Source organism: Oncorhynchus nerka, linkage group LG7 (genome assembly GCF_034236695.1).
Source record: "Oncorhynchus nerka isolate Pitt River linkage group LG7, Oner_Uvic_2.0, whole genome shotgun sequence".
Taxonomy (NCBI): Eukaryota; Metazoa; Chordata; class Actinopteri; order Salmoniformes; family Salmonidae; genus Oncorhynchus; species Oncorhynchus nerka.
This window is the reverse complement of record NC_088402.1, coordinates 86,581,381-86,596,874: the sequence shown is the minus strand read 5'-3', so window position 1 is coordinate 86,596,874 and position 15,494 is coordinate 86,581,381. Positions and strand designations below refer to the sequence as shown.

The window sequence follows — 15,494 nt, the reverse complement described above, 5'->3', positions numbered from 1 at the left end:
ACAACAACGAGTTATTTGTCCAAAACGGAGATGTATAAACCACTTCTCCGATCTTTCCGGCTCTATAACAAAAGAACAAACAGCAAAAACTTTTACATGATCAAATACAAGTCTTAGAATCAACTATTAAAGACTACCAGAACCCACTGGATTCTCCAATTACATTGAACTACAGCACAAAATACTAACCAAAAAAAGGTGTATTCACTCTGCACACCCTAATTGACAAACAAACAGAACAAAGGGAAAGTCTTATCATTCTTTGTTGATTTCAAAAAAGCGTTTGACTCAATTTGGCATGAAGGTTTGCTATACAAATTGATGGAAAGTGGTGTTGGGGGAAAAACATACGACATAATAAAATACATGTACACAAACAAGTGTGCGGTTAACATTGGCAAGAAACACTCATTTCTTTCCACAGGGCTGGGGGTGAGACAGGGATGCCACTTGAGCCCCACTCTCTTCAACATATATATATATATAAACTAATTGGTACTAGAACAGTCTGCAGCACCCGGCCTCACCCTACTAGAATCTGATGTCACATCTGTTACACTTGTCTCCCATCTCCCCTCATTATCCCGTGTTTATTTATATCTGCGTTATCTGTTTGTCTGTTGCCAGTTCGTCTTGTCCTACCAGCAAGCTCCTGTATGCTAGTTTTTGCATTCTTAGTCGTCCCAGTTCTGCCCTTTCTACCCGTCCTGATCCTGCCTGCCTGACTGTGACTTGGATTATGACCCTTTTCCTGCCTCGACTTACCTTTCTACCCATCCTGATCCTGCCTGCCGTCCTGTACCTGCCTGACTCTGACTTGGATTATGACCCTTTTCCTGCCTCGACTTACCTTTCTACCCATCCTGATCCTGCCTGCCGTCCTGTACCTGCCTGACTCTGACTTGGATTATGACCCTTTTCCTGCCTCGACTTACCTTTCTACCCATCCTGATCCTGCCTGCCGTCCTGTACCTGCCTGACTCTGACTTGGATTATGACTCTTTTCCTGCCTCGACTTACCTTTTGCCTGCCCCTTGTACTATAATAAACTCTGAGACTGGTACTATCCTCCTCCTGTGTCTGTATCTGGGTCATATCCTGAGCCATGATATCTGAAGTCAAACGTCTACTGTTTGCCGACAATCTGGTGCTTCTGTCCCCAATCAAGAAGGGCCTACAGCAGCACCTAGATCTTCTGCGCAGATTATGTCAGACCTGGGCCCTGACAGTAAAAGGTCCAGTTGCTGGGACCACAAATTCCATCTAGACACCGTTGCCCTAGAGCTCTCTCTCGCTCTCTCTCTCTCTCCACACACACACACACACCCGTCGGCCTAAACATCAGCGCAGAAGGTAACTTCCACAAAGCTGTGAACAATCTGAGAGTCAAGGCAACAAGGGCCTTCTACACCATCAAAAGGAACATAAAATTCAACATACTAGAATCATATTAGAATCTGGCTAAAAATACTTGAATCAGTTATAAACCCATTGCCCTTTATGGTTGTGGGGTCTGGGGTCCGCTCACCAACCAAGAATTCACAAAATCGGACAAATGCCAAAGTGAGCCTGCATGTGGAATTCTGAAAAAATATTGTGTACAGAGCAGAATTAGTCCGATACCCGCTAAGTATCAAAATCCAGAAAAGAGACGTTAAATTCTACAACCACCTAAAAGGAAGCAATTCCCAAACCTTCCATAATAAAACCATCCCCTACAGAGAGATGAACCTGGAGAAGAGTCCCTAAGCAAGCTGATCCTGGACAGCAACACAATTAGACCCAACCAAATCATGAGAAAACAAAAAGATAATTACTTGACACATTGGAAAGAATTAACAAAAAAAACTGGGCAAACTAGAATGCTATTTGGCCGTACACTGTGGCAGAATACCTGAGCATTGGGACTGACCCAAAATTAAGGAAAGCTTTGACTATGTACAGACTCAGTGAGCATAGCCTTGCTATTGAGAAAGGCCTGCATAGGCAGACCTGGCTCTCGAGAAGACAGGCTATGTGCTCACTGCCCACAAAATGAGCTGGAAACTGAGCTGCACCTCCTAACCTCCTGCCAAATGTATGACCATATTAGTGACACATATTTCCCTCAGATGACACAGATCCACTAAGAATTTGAAAACAAACCCGATTTCGATAAACATCCATATCTACTGGGTGAAATTCCACAGTGAGCCGTCACAGCAGCAAGATGTGTGACCTGCTGTCATAAGAAAAGGGCGACCAGTGAAGAATAAACACCATTGTAAATACAACCCATATGTTCCCTTCTGTACTTTAACTGTTTGCACATCATTACAACAATGTATATAGACATAATATGACATTTGAAATGTCTCTATTCCTTTGAAACTTTTGTGAGTGTAATGTTTACTGTTCATTTTTTCAATTATTGTTTATTATCGATTTCACTTGTTTTGAAAATGTAAACATATGTTTCCCATGCCAATAAAGCCCTTAAATGTAATTTAGTGCGTGAGTAGTGGAGAGGGCTAGAGGGGTGTGTGTGTAGAGACCAGCGCTGCAGCGGCAGCCGAGTCACGTGGGTGAGAGAAGACAGCAGCATGCGTGCAAGTCACTACAACTTTTTTTTTTTTTACCAGTTGGAAGGTAGACTATTTTAAATTGTCATTATAGAGACACCTATTTCAAAATCTTTTTCCATCAAACATTTTAACGCCCTAGAACTGATGGGCATCATGAAATATTACGACAAAGCACTGGAAAACGACTTTAAGGCGCATTAGATAAATTCGCTCAGAGGTGGTTTACTACATTTTAATTACATTTTAATTTCTGTTGACCATTAAGAAGCCTATTAATTAACATACCTATGTAGGCTACCATTTGAATCAATAAATATGTTGAAATGACGATATGGCTGGAGTCATTGCAAATCAATTTGTGCCACTTGTGTAGCCTGCCTGGAGCTGGCAAACGGATGTAATAAATAGCCTCTAACTTCACAGTGTATTGTTGTTGTAGCCTTGTGTTCTTATGCAATCATGAATGGCCATGTTTAGTTAATGAAATTGGAAGTTATCAATTGTGATCATGGTCACAGCTCTATCGCAATTGCTGATCAACTGTTAGAATACATTAGATTGACGGTAACAGTCAGTCAGATTAGGCTACAGGTAAAAAACACTAGCTGTAGGCCTATTCGGTTCATATCCATATTATTCATATATGATTCAGTGATTGAATATAAACTATTCCAGCAGGCTATTGGGCAACAGAAGCACTTCTTACCTCGAAATGGCCTCAATATTCATGTTGAATAAATTAGTCTGTCAATTTGAACAAAGCAAACGGCTAAATAGTTCATTTTACATCTTGCCAATTCTACTGTAAACTACCAGGGGCTATAGGCTACCTGCATCTAGCTAACCAAACAATGGCACAATTGAATTACAGTCATAAACCTAGATTTTAGTGAGAATGCCTAGCCTATGCCTGTTGAAATTACAAATCAATCGCACAATTAGGTTATTTATCACGGTTTGTAGTCGTAACATCTGACACATAATGGCACAATTGTCAGAAAATAGCCTAACAGGAGTTTAAAAAAAATTCGAACAAGTGTTTTTTGCAGAGATTTTGACATCCTCTGTCCAACTCATCCTTCAAACCTTCCTGTTGGATGTATCTATAGTTATGCGCATAAGGGATTTATTTACAATAAAAGTTACACAAGTTAAATCGACATCCATTGATGAAAATGATCTGCCGAGTTTAATAAAGGCGAATTATATTTTCTCTTGCAACATATTAAAATGTCTTTAGTAGTTACGTTAGCTTGCAATCATTATTTTTTTGGATGGAAAACCGAATTTTGCTTCTTACAAATTGTGTCGATATTCCTTCTTAATTTGCTCGATAACGTTATGACACAAGGGTTAATTGGATAAATGTGTCACCTCTGGTTACTGTTAAACTGGGGGTAGTTGTCAGGCCTTGAGGGCGGGTTTTGAGTAGGCATGAGTTCGGCAGTTAAGTTAGTCCACATTTTTTAGCTAAACCTGGCAACCCTCTTGTCCTGTGCGTTTGGTAGTCGAGCGAGTAGTAGTTTTAATTTAAGACCCAAAAGAGTTTTAATAAACTCACCCAACAGATTTTTAAAAAGTTAAATATGCCAAGGAAGTGTGTTGTTGCTGGGTGCAGTAATACCCACAAGGACGGGGTTACGACTAATTTGTGGCCCAAAAATGAAAAGATCGCATTGAAGTGGGATCGGTTTGTCCGGTTGACGCGAGTGGATTGGATTAAGGGAACCACGGCCACTACTGTATGCGGTGCTCATTTCACCCCGGAGGACTTCGATGGCTATAACCAGTGGAAGGCAGGATTCGGAATGAGACTGCGACTGAAACCATGTGCTGTGCCGACGGTGCATGTGAAGCCTGACATTTCAACCTCTGTTTCTGACCAACCAAACATAACGTCAAGAACATCATCAGTGATGAAGATAAACCGGGTAAATTCAATGTGTTCAATTTTACTATACTATAGCTAGCTACAGTTGGCTAATTTAGTTATGTATTATGACAACCACAATTTAAAATAATATTTTATTTTGTTAATTTATTCACGCCCGTCCTGTTGGTGGCGACATTTTGCGTGTAGTTCGCCATAACATCACCGAAGAAGAACTGCGTTCATCTGTTAACTTTAGGCAACGACGAGCAAAAGCAAGAGATTGTGCAGTAGTTGACTGCAAGGCAACACGTTTCTTTGCTCGGTCTTCCAAACGAACAGTCACTTCGTCGGATTTGGCTTCGATATATATATTTTTTATAATGAAGTGCCAGAGAAGTTAAGTCCGAACCTGCGCATCAAAATTGAACTTTTTTTTATAGTAAAGCATTCCGTGCATCACATTTGCATACTTATGTAAGGGAGCCACCTATTTGTAATGTGATGAGTAGATTGGATAGTCATAATTTAGGCTAATCATATAACTCAATCACTGTTGGCAAAAAAAGACAGTTCAATGTATGTCTGAGGACGTATAGCATAGAGTAGGCCGAGGCTACATCAGATACGTCTTTATTCGCACAGGAAAAATGTGGCCTATCATTCAAACCTACCACACTTTATATGACGAGACATTAGCAGAATCTTTTTTTTAATACGATAAATGACAGGGTAGGTAGCCTACTCTGCTGATACTGACAAACATATCAGTAAAAACATTGTCCATATAATAGGTCCTACGAGAAGGGGAGACGCAAATAGAATATCACGTTCGTCTCAACTGGACGAGGAAGTTATTGTCCAAAAACAAACTTGAAGTCGCACTGACCCAACAATGAGAAATACAATTTTATTTGTCACATGCGCCGAATACAACAGGTGTAGACAGTGAAATGCTTAATTACAAGCCCTTAACCAACAATACAGTTCACGAAATAGAGTGAAGGTGATAGTGTATATGTGCAGTACCGGGGATATGGCCGACACTCCGCTGGTGCCAATAAGATAGTTGAGCGAACAACAGTAGCCCAACTAAAATACTTTTATTTTAATTTATTTTATTTTAAATTAACCTCTCCTGAAATAAGATTAATTAATCTGCATCATTTTTGGACAGAAAGTTTCTGATTTTTTGCAATGTTACGTAGATGGAAAAAAGCTGTCCTTGAAACAGTCTTGATATGTTCTTCAAAAGAGAGATCAGGGTCCAGAGTAACGCCGAGGTCCTTCACAGTTTTATTTGAGACGACTACAATCATTAAGATTAATTGTCAGATTCAACAGAAGATCTCTTTGTTTCTTGGGACCTAGAACAAGCATCTGTGTTTTGTCCGAGTTTAAAAGTAGAAAGTTTGCAGCCATCCACTTCCTTATGTCTGAAACACAGGCTTCTAGCGAAGGCAATTTTGGAGCTTCACCATGTTTCATTGAAATGTACAGCTGTGTGTCATCCGCATAGCAGTGAAAGTTTACATTATGTTTTTGAATAACATCCCCAAGAGGTAAAATATATAGTGAAAACAATAGTGGTCCTAAAACGGAACCTTGAGGAACACCGAAATTTACAGTTGATTTGTCAGAGGACAAACCATTCAGAGACAAACTGATATCTTTCCGACAGGTGAAATCTAAACCAGGCCAGAACTTGTCCGTGTAAACCAATTTGGGTTTCCAATCTCTCCAAAAGAATGTGGTGATCGATGGTATCAAAAGCAGCACTAAGGTCTAGGAGCACGAGGACAGATGCAGAGCCTCGGTCTGATGCCATTAAAAGGTAATTTACCACCTTCACAAGTGCAGTCTCAGTGCTATGATGGGGTCTAAAACCAGACTGAAGCATTTCGTATACATTGTTTGTCTTCAGGAAGGCAGTGAGTTGCTGCGCAACAGCCTTTTCTAAAAATTGTGAGAGGAATGGAAGATTTGATATCGGCCAATAGTTAAAAAAAATATTGGGGACAATAAAAAGCCACTCTAAAATGTGCAGTTGTGTCACACAACACAATGCCACAGATGTATCAAGTTTTGAGGAAGGGTACAATTGGCATGCTGACTGCAGGAATGTCCACCAGAGCTGTTGCCAGAGAATTTGTTATTTTCTCTACCATAACCTCCAACGTCGTTTTCCAGAATTTGGCAGTATGTCCAACCTGCCTAACAAGCACAGACCACGTGTATGGCATTGTGTGGGAGAGCGTCCATTCTCAATACCAGTGAAGGGTAAAGAAAATATTTAGCCAAATATTGCAAAACCCCCTGTAGTTATAGTTGATAAGATGTTGTCTTGTTTAGGTGGAACACGTGACGTTGGGCCTGACGACAAAATATGAGGGACGTCAGTATGAAACGACAACATGCAACATTACAGTACCATCACCTCCAAGATGCGCTGTGGTAAAACACAACGTCTCCACACAGGCTTATTATTACAGAGAAGAAAAGAAAAACAAAGGTGAGTGATATGGCTCGTATCTTTCCTCCTTTTCAGCTGGAATGAATTGGTGTGTTTACATGCTGCTGTATTGTGTCTGATTTTACAGCCGTCCAAGTCTGGCCAATCCGGAAGAATGTCGGAGTCAATACTTCCTTTACGGAGGACATACCACGGAAGGAAGTGAACTGGTATATACAGTTGAAGTCAAGTTTACATCCACTTAGGTTGGAGTCATTAAAACTCGTTTTTCAAACACTCCACAAATTTCTTGTTAACAAACTATAGTTTTGGCAAGTCGGTTAGGACATCTACTTTGTGCATGACACAAGTAATTTTTCCAACAATTGTTTACAGACGGATTATTTCACTTATAATTCACTGTAATTGTATCACAAGTCCAGTGGGTCAAAAGTTTACATACACTAAGTTGACAGTGCCTTTAAACAGCTTGGAAAATTCCAGAAAATTATGTCATGGCTTTAGAAGCTTCTGATAGGCTAATTGACATAATTTGAGTCAATTGGAGGTGTACCTGTGGATGTATTTCAAGGCCTACCTTCAAACTCCGTACTCTTTGCTTGACATCATGTGAAAATCAAAATAAATCAGCCAAGATCTCAGAAAAAAGATTGTAGACCTCCACAAGTCTGTTTCATCCTTGGGAGCAATTTCCAAATGCCTAAAGGTGCCACGTTCATCTGTACAAACAATAGTACACAAGTATAAACACCATGTGGACCACGTAGCCGTCATATCGCTCAGGAAGGAGACGTGTTCTGTCTCCTAGAGATGAACGTCCTTTGGTGTGAAAAGTGCAAATCCATCCCAGAACAACAGCAAAGGACCTTGTGAAGATGCTAGAGGAAACGGGTACAAAATTATCTTTTGCCACAGTAAAACGAGTCCTATATCGACATAACCTGAAAGACCGCTCAACAAGGGAGAAGCCACTGCTCCAAAACCGCCATAAAAACATCCAGATTAGTTTGAAACTGCACATGGGGACAAAGATCATACTTTTTTTTTTAGAAATGTCCTTTGGTTTGATGATACAAAAATAGAACTGTTTGGCCATAATGACCATCGTTGTGTTTGGAGGAAAACGGGGACGCTTGCAAGCTGAAGAACACCATCCCAACCATGAAGCACAGGGGTGGCAGCATCATGTTGTGGGGGTGCTTTGTTGCAGGAGGGACTGGTGCACTTCACAAAATAGATGGCATCATGAGGTAGGACAATTATGTGGATATATTGAAGCAGCATGGAAGTTGAGGCTTGGTCGCATATGGGTCTTCCAAATGGACAATAACCCCAAGCATACTTCCAAAGTTGTGGCAAAATGGCTGAAGGACAAGAAAGTCAAGGTATTGGAGTAGAGGTTGACCGATTTTATGATTTTTCAACGCCGATACCGATTTATTGGAGGACCAAAAAAAGGCGATACTGATTAATCGTCTGTAATTAAAAAATAAATATATATATATACATACACATATATTTATTTTATTTGTAATAATGACAATTACAACAATACTGAATGAACACTTATTTTAACTTAATATAATACATCAATAAAATCAATTTAGCCTCAAATAATGAAACATGTTCAAATTCCTTGCTCAGAACATATGAAAGCTGGTGGTTCTTCAATATTCCCAGGTAAGAAGTTTTAGGTTGTAGTTATTATAGGAATTATAGGGCTATTTCCCTCTACCATTTGTATTTCATTAACCTTTGACTATTGCATGTTCTTATAGGCACTTTAGTATTGCCAGTGTAACAGTATAGCTTCTATCCCTCTCCTCGCCCCTACCTGGGCTTGAACCAGGAACACATCGACAACAGCCACCCTCGAAGCAGCGTTACCCATCGCGGCCCTCGCAGAGAAAGCCGCGGCCCTCGCAGAGAAAGGGGAACAATGACTTCAAGGTCTCAGAGCGAGTGACGTCACTGATTGAAACGCTATTAGCGCGCACCCCGCTAACTAGCTAGCCATTTCACATCGGTTACACCAGCCTAATCTCGGGAGTTGATAGGCTTGAAGTCATAAACAGCGCAATGCTTGATGCACAGGGAAGAGCTGCTGGCAAACGCACGAAAGTTCTGTTTGAATGAATGCTTACGAGCCTGCTGCTGCATACCATCGCTCAGTCAGACTGCTATATCAAATCATAGACTTAATTATAACATAACACGCTGAAATACGAGCCTTTGGTCATTAATATGGTCGAATCCAGAAGCTATCATTTCGAAAACAAAACGTTTATTCTTTCAGTGAAATACGGAACCGTTCTGTATTTTATCTAACAGATGGCATCCCTAAGTCAAAATAAATCTGCACATCCTTCTATGTCATGATTGCGTAAAATTCTGGCAAATTAATTACGGTCTTTGTTAGGAATAAATGGACTTCACACAGTTCGCAACGAGCCAGGCGGCCCAAACTGCTGCATATACCCTGACTGCTTGCACGGAACGCAGGAGAAGTGACACAATTTCCCTAGTTATAAGAAATTCATGTTAGCAGGCAATATTAACTAAATATGCAGGTTTAAAAATACACTGCTCAAAAAATAAAGGGAACACTAAAATAACACATCCTAGATCTGAATGAAATATTCTTATTAAATACTTTTTTCTTTACATAGTTGAATGTGCTGACAACAAAATCACACAAGAATTATCAATGGAAATCAAATTTAGCAACCCACGGAGGTCTGGATTTGGAGTCACACTCAAAATTAAAGTGGAAAACCACACTACAGGCTGATCCAACTTTGATGTAATGTCCTTAAAACAAGTCAACATGAGGCTCAGTAGTGTGTGTGTGGCCTCCACGTGCCTGTATGACCTCCCTACAACGCCTGGGCATGCTCCTGATGAGGTGGCGGATGGTCTCCTGAGGGATCTCCTCTCAGACCTGGACTAAAGCATCCGCCAACTCCTGGACAGTCTGTGGTGCAACGTGGTGTTGGTGGATGGAGCGAGACATGTGCTCAATTGGATTCAGGTCTGGGGAACGGGCGGGCCAGTCCATAGCATCAATGCCTTTGTCTTGCAGGAACTGCTGACACACTCCAGCCACATGAGGTCTAGCATTGTCATGCAGAACGTTCTCCACGGCGTCTCCACGTCACGTCTGTCACATGCACGTGCAGGACGTTTGGCATTTGCCAGAGAACACCAAGATTGGCAAATTCGCCACTGGCGCCCTGTGCTCTTCACAGATGAAAGCAGGTTCACACTGAGCACATGTGACAGACGTGACGTGGAGACGCCGTGGAGAACGTTCTGCTGCCTGCAACATCCTCCAGCATGACCAGTTTGGCATTTCTTTGGGGGGCCGCACAGCCCCCACCTGTGGACGTCGGGCCCTCATACCACCCTCATGGAGTCTGTTTCTGACCGTTTGAGCAGGCACATTTGTGGTCTGCTTGAGGTCATTTGGCAGGGCTCTGGCAGTGCTCCTCCTGCTCCTCCTTGCACAAAGGCGGAGGTAGCGGTCCTGCTGCTGGGTTGTTGCCCTCCTACGGCCTCCTCCACGTCTCCTGGTGTACTGGCCTGTCTCCTGGTAGCGCCTCCATGCTCTGGACACTACGCTGACAGACACAGCAAACCTTCTTGCCACAGCTCGCATTGATGTTCCATCCTGGATGACCTGCACTACCTGAGCCACTTGTCTGGGTTGTAGACTCCGTCTCATGCTACCACTAGAGTGAAAGCACCGCCAGCATTCAAAAGTGACCAAAACATCAGCCAGGAAGCATAGGAACTGAGAAGTGGTCTGTGGTCACCACCTTTAGAACCACTCCTTTATTGGGGGTGTCTTGCTAATTGCCTATAATTTCCACCTGTTGTCCCTTCCATTTGCACAACAGCATGTGAAATGTATTGTCAATCAGTGTTGCTTCCTAAGAGGACAGTTTGATTTCACAGAAGTGTGATTGACTTGGAGTTACATTGTGTTGTTTAAGTGTTCCCTTTATTTTTTGAGCAGTGTATATACTTGTGTATTGATTTTAAGAAAGGCATTGATGTTTATGGGTAGGTACACATTGGTGCAACGACAGTGCTTTTTTTGCAAATGCGCTTGTCAAATCATCACCTGTTTGGCGAAGTAGGCTGTGATTCAATGATCCATTAACAGGCACCGCATCGATTATATGCAACGCAGGACAAGCTAGATACACTAGTAATATCATCAACCATGTGTAGTTAACTAGGGATTATGTTAAGATTGATTGTTTATATATAAGATAAGTTTAATGCTAGCTAGCACCTTACCGTGGCTCCTTGCTGCCCTTCCGTAACAGGTAGTCAGCCTGCCACGCAGGCTCCTTGTGGAGTGCAATGTAAGGCAGGTGGTTAGCGCGTTGGACTAGTAACCGGATGGTTGCAAAAACGAATTCCAGAGCTGACAAGGTAAAAATCTGTTGTTCTGCCTCTGAACAAGGCAGTTAACCCACCGCTCCTAGGCCGTCATTGAAAATAAGAATGTGTTCTTAACTGACTTGCCTAGTTAAATAAAATCACGACTCCAACTCTTAAATAAAGGTGTTTAAAAAATTAAGTAAAAACAAATCTGCCACAATCGGTGTCAGAAAATATCGATTACCGATTGTTATGAAAACTTGAAATCGGCCCTAATTAATCGGCCATTCCGATTAATCAGTCGACCTCTATATTGAAGTGGCCATCACAAAGCATTGACCTCAGTCCTATGGAAAATTTGTGTGCAGAACTGAAAAAGCGTGTGCGAACAGGGAGGCCTACAAACCTGACTCAGTTACACCAGCTCTGTCAGCAGGAATGTGCCAAAATTCACCCAACTTATTGTGGGAAGCTTGTGGAAGGCCACCGGAAGTGTTTGACCGAAGTTAAACAATTTCAAGGCAGTGCTACCAAATACTAATTTTGACCCACTGGGAATGTGATGAAATAAATTAGTACTATTATTCTGACATTTCATATTCTTAAAATAAAGTAGTGATCCTAACTGTTCTAAGACAGGGAATTCTTACTAGGATTAAATGTCAGGAATTGTGAAAGACTGAGTTTAAATGTATTTGGCTAAGGTGTATGTAAACTTCCGACTTCAACTGTACATTTTATTTTTGCTAAAGTGGGAAACTTATTGTAAATTAATTGGCTAATGAATGTTGGGCCCATAGCCTAAGTAATACGAGCAACTATTCAGCTGAAAATTGTCATACAAATATGCATAACGACTTTTGACCTGTCTCATTGTGTGGCCTGCTTGCAAATCCTAATCTGTGATCGCTTGTGATTATTTATAAATACATTATTTTCTTCCAGTTTACACTCTGTTGCGGTGTACATGGCCAGGAAGTACGTGGTCTATGAAGACTGCCTCCTTCCGTTGTTCAAGACTTGTCCTGTCTGTCGCAGCTCCTGCAGCGTCGACAAGTTCATCCAAGATACCCTGCTCACCATCAACCAGTTCTGCAACCACTGTGACCACCGGAGCCAATGGAAGAGCCAGCCCTTTAACCTCCCAGCTAGATACCTGTCCTCTTCAACAGCTGCAGCATCGACTGGCACAACTGATGCTTCGATTGGCATAACAACTGGCACATCCACTGACGCTCTGACTGACTCCTCAATTGGCCCAACTTGCACCTTCAATTCTCAGACCCTGAAGGTAGCCTATATCATTTTCACTATACAATGCATGAATACAAATACACACAAGCCATTAGAAACAAGCCTATTTTTAATGATGAGGTGTTTGTCAAGTTAACCAATAACTACAATTGTCGTCAGCCATATGGCTACCTCATTTTAACTAAGTGAAATCAGGAGGTTGGCCGATGTCCCATTCTGCATTGGGATTCTGTCTAGCCAGTAGTTAAGTGTAAATATTGTTAGAGGAGTTGCTCATTATTGTTCATTGTCCTTGTAGACAGCGGAGGACGGGGATCTTCTGTTGGAGAATTACGATGGTGATATTTGCAACAAGGGTCTGGAGGACATTCAGACCCTGGTGTTTGAGACAACCTTTCGTATGCATGACGACGACAAAGCCATGAAGAAGATATGTCAACGTCAGTCCTTGGAGGAGGAAGAGACTAAGGAGGAGGAGGGCTCCGATGTGGAGTGGCAACCTGAGGTTGAGTTAAGTGCTCTTCTAGCCTCAGATTCCGAATGGGATTCCCGGGCGCTCTGCCCGGATTGTGGCACGTTTATCAAAGGCTCCAAGGCTCACGTCTGCGAGCATGCCAAGCCATTTGTCTGCCAGGATTGTGGCAAGCGGTTTGTTAATGAGACCTCTCTCAACATTCACCAAAGAATCCACAAGCCAGGCTACGTGCACGGGTGCAAGTACTGCCTCAAGCCATTCCAGAGCAGGCCGGAGAAGCTGAGGCATGAGGAGAGTCACCCGCGTGTAGAAAAGCCCTATGAATGTCCCGACTGCCCCATACGATTCACCGACAATAAAGCCCGGGACGGCCACCTTCAAAGCCACAGAGGGCCCACATGGTACATTTGCGACATCTGCAAAATGGAGTTTACAAGGAGTAGCTACCTGGAAAGACACATGCTAGTCCACAGTCGGGGAGAAGCCCTACACATGCCCCAAGTGCCAGCGCTCCTTCAACCAGGCGAGCCACCTCAAGTCTCACATGCGCCTTCACACTGGCGAGCGGCCGTACAAGTGCCGGCATTGTGACAAGTACTTCAACCACAACGTGAGTCTGAAAAGTCATGTCCATCGCTCCCATCCGGACCCTGCCTCTGGGACCAAGGAGAAGAAACAGGAGCCAGTCTCAAACTCAGACACTGACTGAACAACAGCTAGTGATCGAGGAGAGTCGAAAGACTAATGCAGGGTCTGGGCAGGAAAGAGTGAAGAGGGCAGGGAGGAAGAGGAAACGCCTGACTTTTGACCCTGAGGAGTTTGGGGAGAGTGAGCGCAACATTGACTCAGACTTCAACCCAGGGGCAGAAGAGGGCGGTAGCAACAAGAAGACTACAGGCAGACCAAAAGGCAGGCCAAGAATGAGACCAGGGACCACCAGAGAGATGTATACAGGAAGTGTGACTAAAGAGCATGATGGATCCAACCTGAATGAACAGTGGGAGGAGGACAACGGGTACCAAAAGGAAGGCCACTAGTAGGGGGAGAGGGGGACACCAAGAGCCATTGAAGAGATGCATGAGGGAACTGCTTGCGACGAGCTTGATGAATCAAACCTGAATGAACAAGTGCCATCAATAGAGACTGCTCTTTCTGAACTTTTAGAGAGTTGTTGGCCGATTCAAAATGTAGATGGGGCTTTTGACCCAATGCTAAATCAACTGTTAGTTATTGAGGATTTGTCCCCCCCCTATATTTTCTATATATTTTTTTACACGTTGAAGAAAAATAGTTATGATTCGACACGCGTTCAAAAGGTTCAAGATTCTACTCTAAAGCAGGGTCAACAAGGAAACTGTTGATGCGTCCCAAATTGTACCCTATTCCCTATAATTGTACCCTATTCCCTATACAGCGCGCTACTTTTGAACAGCCTACATTGCGTTGATTTCAGACACCGTTGTGTTGAGCCATAAGCCTACCGCCTGATTCCTTATGTTCAACATTTTGTGTTCTGGAGAACTTGATGAGTTGCTGTCTACATTATGATCAGTTAAGAAGAAAAATGACAAAGTGCCTCCTATACTTTGTCGTTGATAAGCGGTTTTCTTGGATTGTAATTCCTATCATTTGCAGACAAGATTGTAATAAACGTCATTATAAACCGGGTGGTTCGCGCCCTGAATGCTGATTGACTGGCTGAAAGCCGTGGTATATCAGACCGTATACCACGGGTATGACCAAAAATGACTTTTTACTGTTCTAATTACGTTGGTAACGAGTTTATAACGGCACTAAGGCACCTCTGGGGTTTGTGTTATATGGCTGATATACCACGGCTAACGGCTGTATCCAGGCACTCCGCGTTGCGCATAAGAACACTCCTTGACCAATAGCACACCCCCTTGCTTAAAGCATGTTTATTTTACTTTTGTTATTGAATAGTATTGCTGCTACATTTTCTAAAAATTTTCCAACCCACCTCAAATCTAGACTTTCATAAACCTTAAACCGTTATAAGTAGATTGGCCCTGGGGTGAGGTCAACAGTCTAGAGGTCGACCGATTTTAATCGGGAATGGCCGATTTTCAAGTTTTCATAACAACCGGTAATCTGCATTTTTGGACACCGATTATGGCCGATTACATTGCACTCCACGAGGAGACTGCGTGGCAGGCTGACTACCTGTTATGTGAGTGCAGCAAGGAGCCATAGCAAGGTGCTAGCTAGCATTAAACTTATCTTATAAAAAAACAATCAATCTTAACATAATCCCTAGTTAACTACATGGTTGATGATATTACTAGTTTATCTAGCTTGTCCTGCTTTGCATATAATCGATGCGGTGCCTGTTAATGTATCATTGTATCACAGCCTACTTTGCCAAACAGGTGACTTAACAAGCGCATTTGTGAAAATAGCACTGTCGTTGCACCAATGTGTACCTAACCATAAACATCAATGCCT

At 42.4% G+C, this 15,494-nt stretch overlaps 1 protein-coding gene across 2 annotated transcripts; it reads left to right on the top strand.

The window, feature by feature from the left end:
• Positions 1-3,975: 3,975 nt before the first annotated feature.
• LOC115119513 (zinc finger protein 626-like) lies at positions 3,976-14,272 on the top strand. 2 transcript variants are annotated; one of them, XM_029648346.2, is made up of 5 exons: positions 3,976-4,495; positions 6,787-6,946; positions 7,035-7,116; positions 12,338-12,590; positions 12,852-14,272. In XM_029648346.2, the coding sequence occupies exons 1-5, from the start codon at positions 4,151-4,153 to the stop codon at positions 13,617-13,619; spliced, it is 1,608 nt and encodes a 535-aa protein (XP_029504206.2). In that variant the 5' UTR covers positions 3,976-4,150; the 3' UTR covers positions 13,620-14,272. The 2 variants fall into 2 exon arrangements, with proteins under 2 accessions (XP_029504206.2, XP_029504205.2); XM_029648345.2 differs by having other exon boundaries at positions 12,245-12,590.
• Positions 14,273-15,494: the final 1,222 nt, after the last annotated feature.

What these genes read in the sequence shown, in the direction of transcription:
- LOC115119513 (XM_029648345.2), top strand. Translation starts at nt 4,151, where the DNA reads ATGCCAAGGAAGTGTGTTGTTGCTGGGTGCAGTAATACCCACAAGGAC. An exon ending in AGAAGAAAAGAAAAACAAAG is followed by an intron (nt 6,947 to 7,034) that starts GTGAGTGATATG and finishes CTGATTTTACAG; the next exon opens with CCGTCCAAGTCTGGCCAATC. An exon ending in TCAATTCTCAGACCCTGAAG is followed by an intron (nt 12,591 to 12,851) that starts GTAGCCTATATC and finishes TTGTCCTTGTAG; the next exon opens with ACAGCGGAGGACGGGGATCT.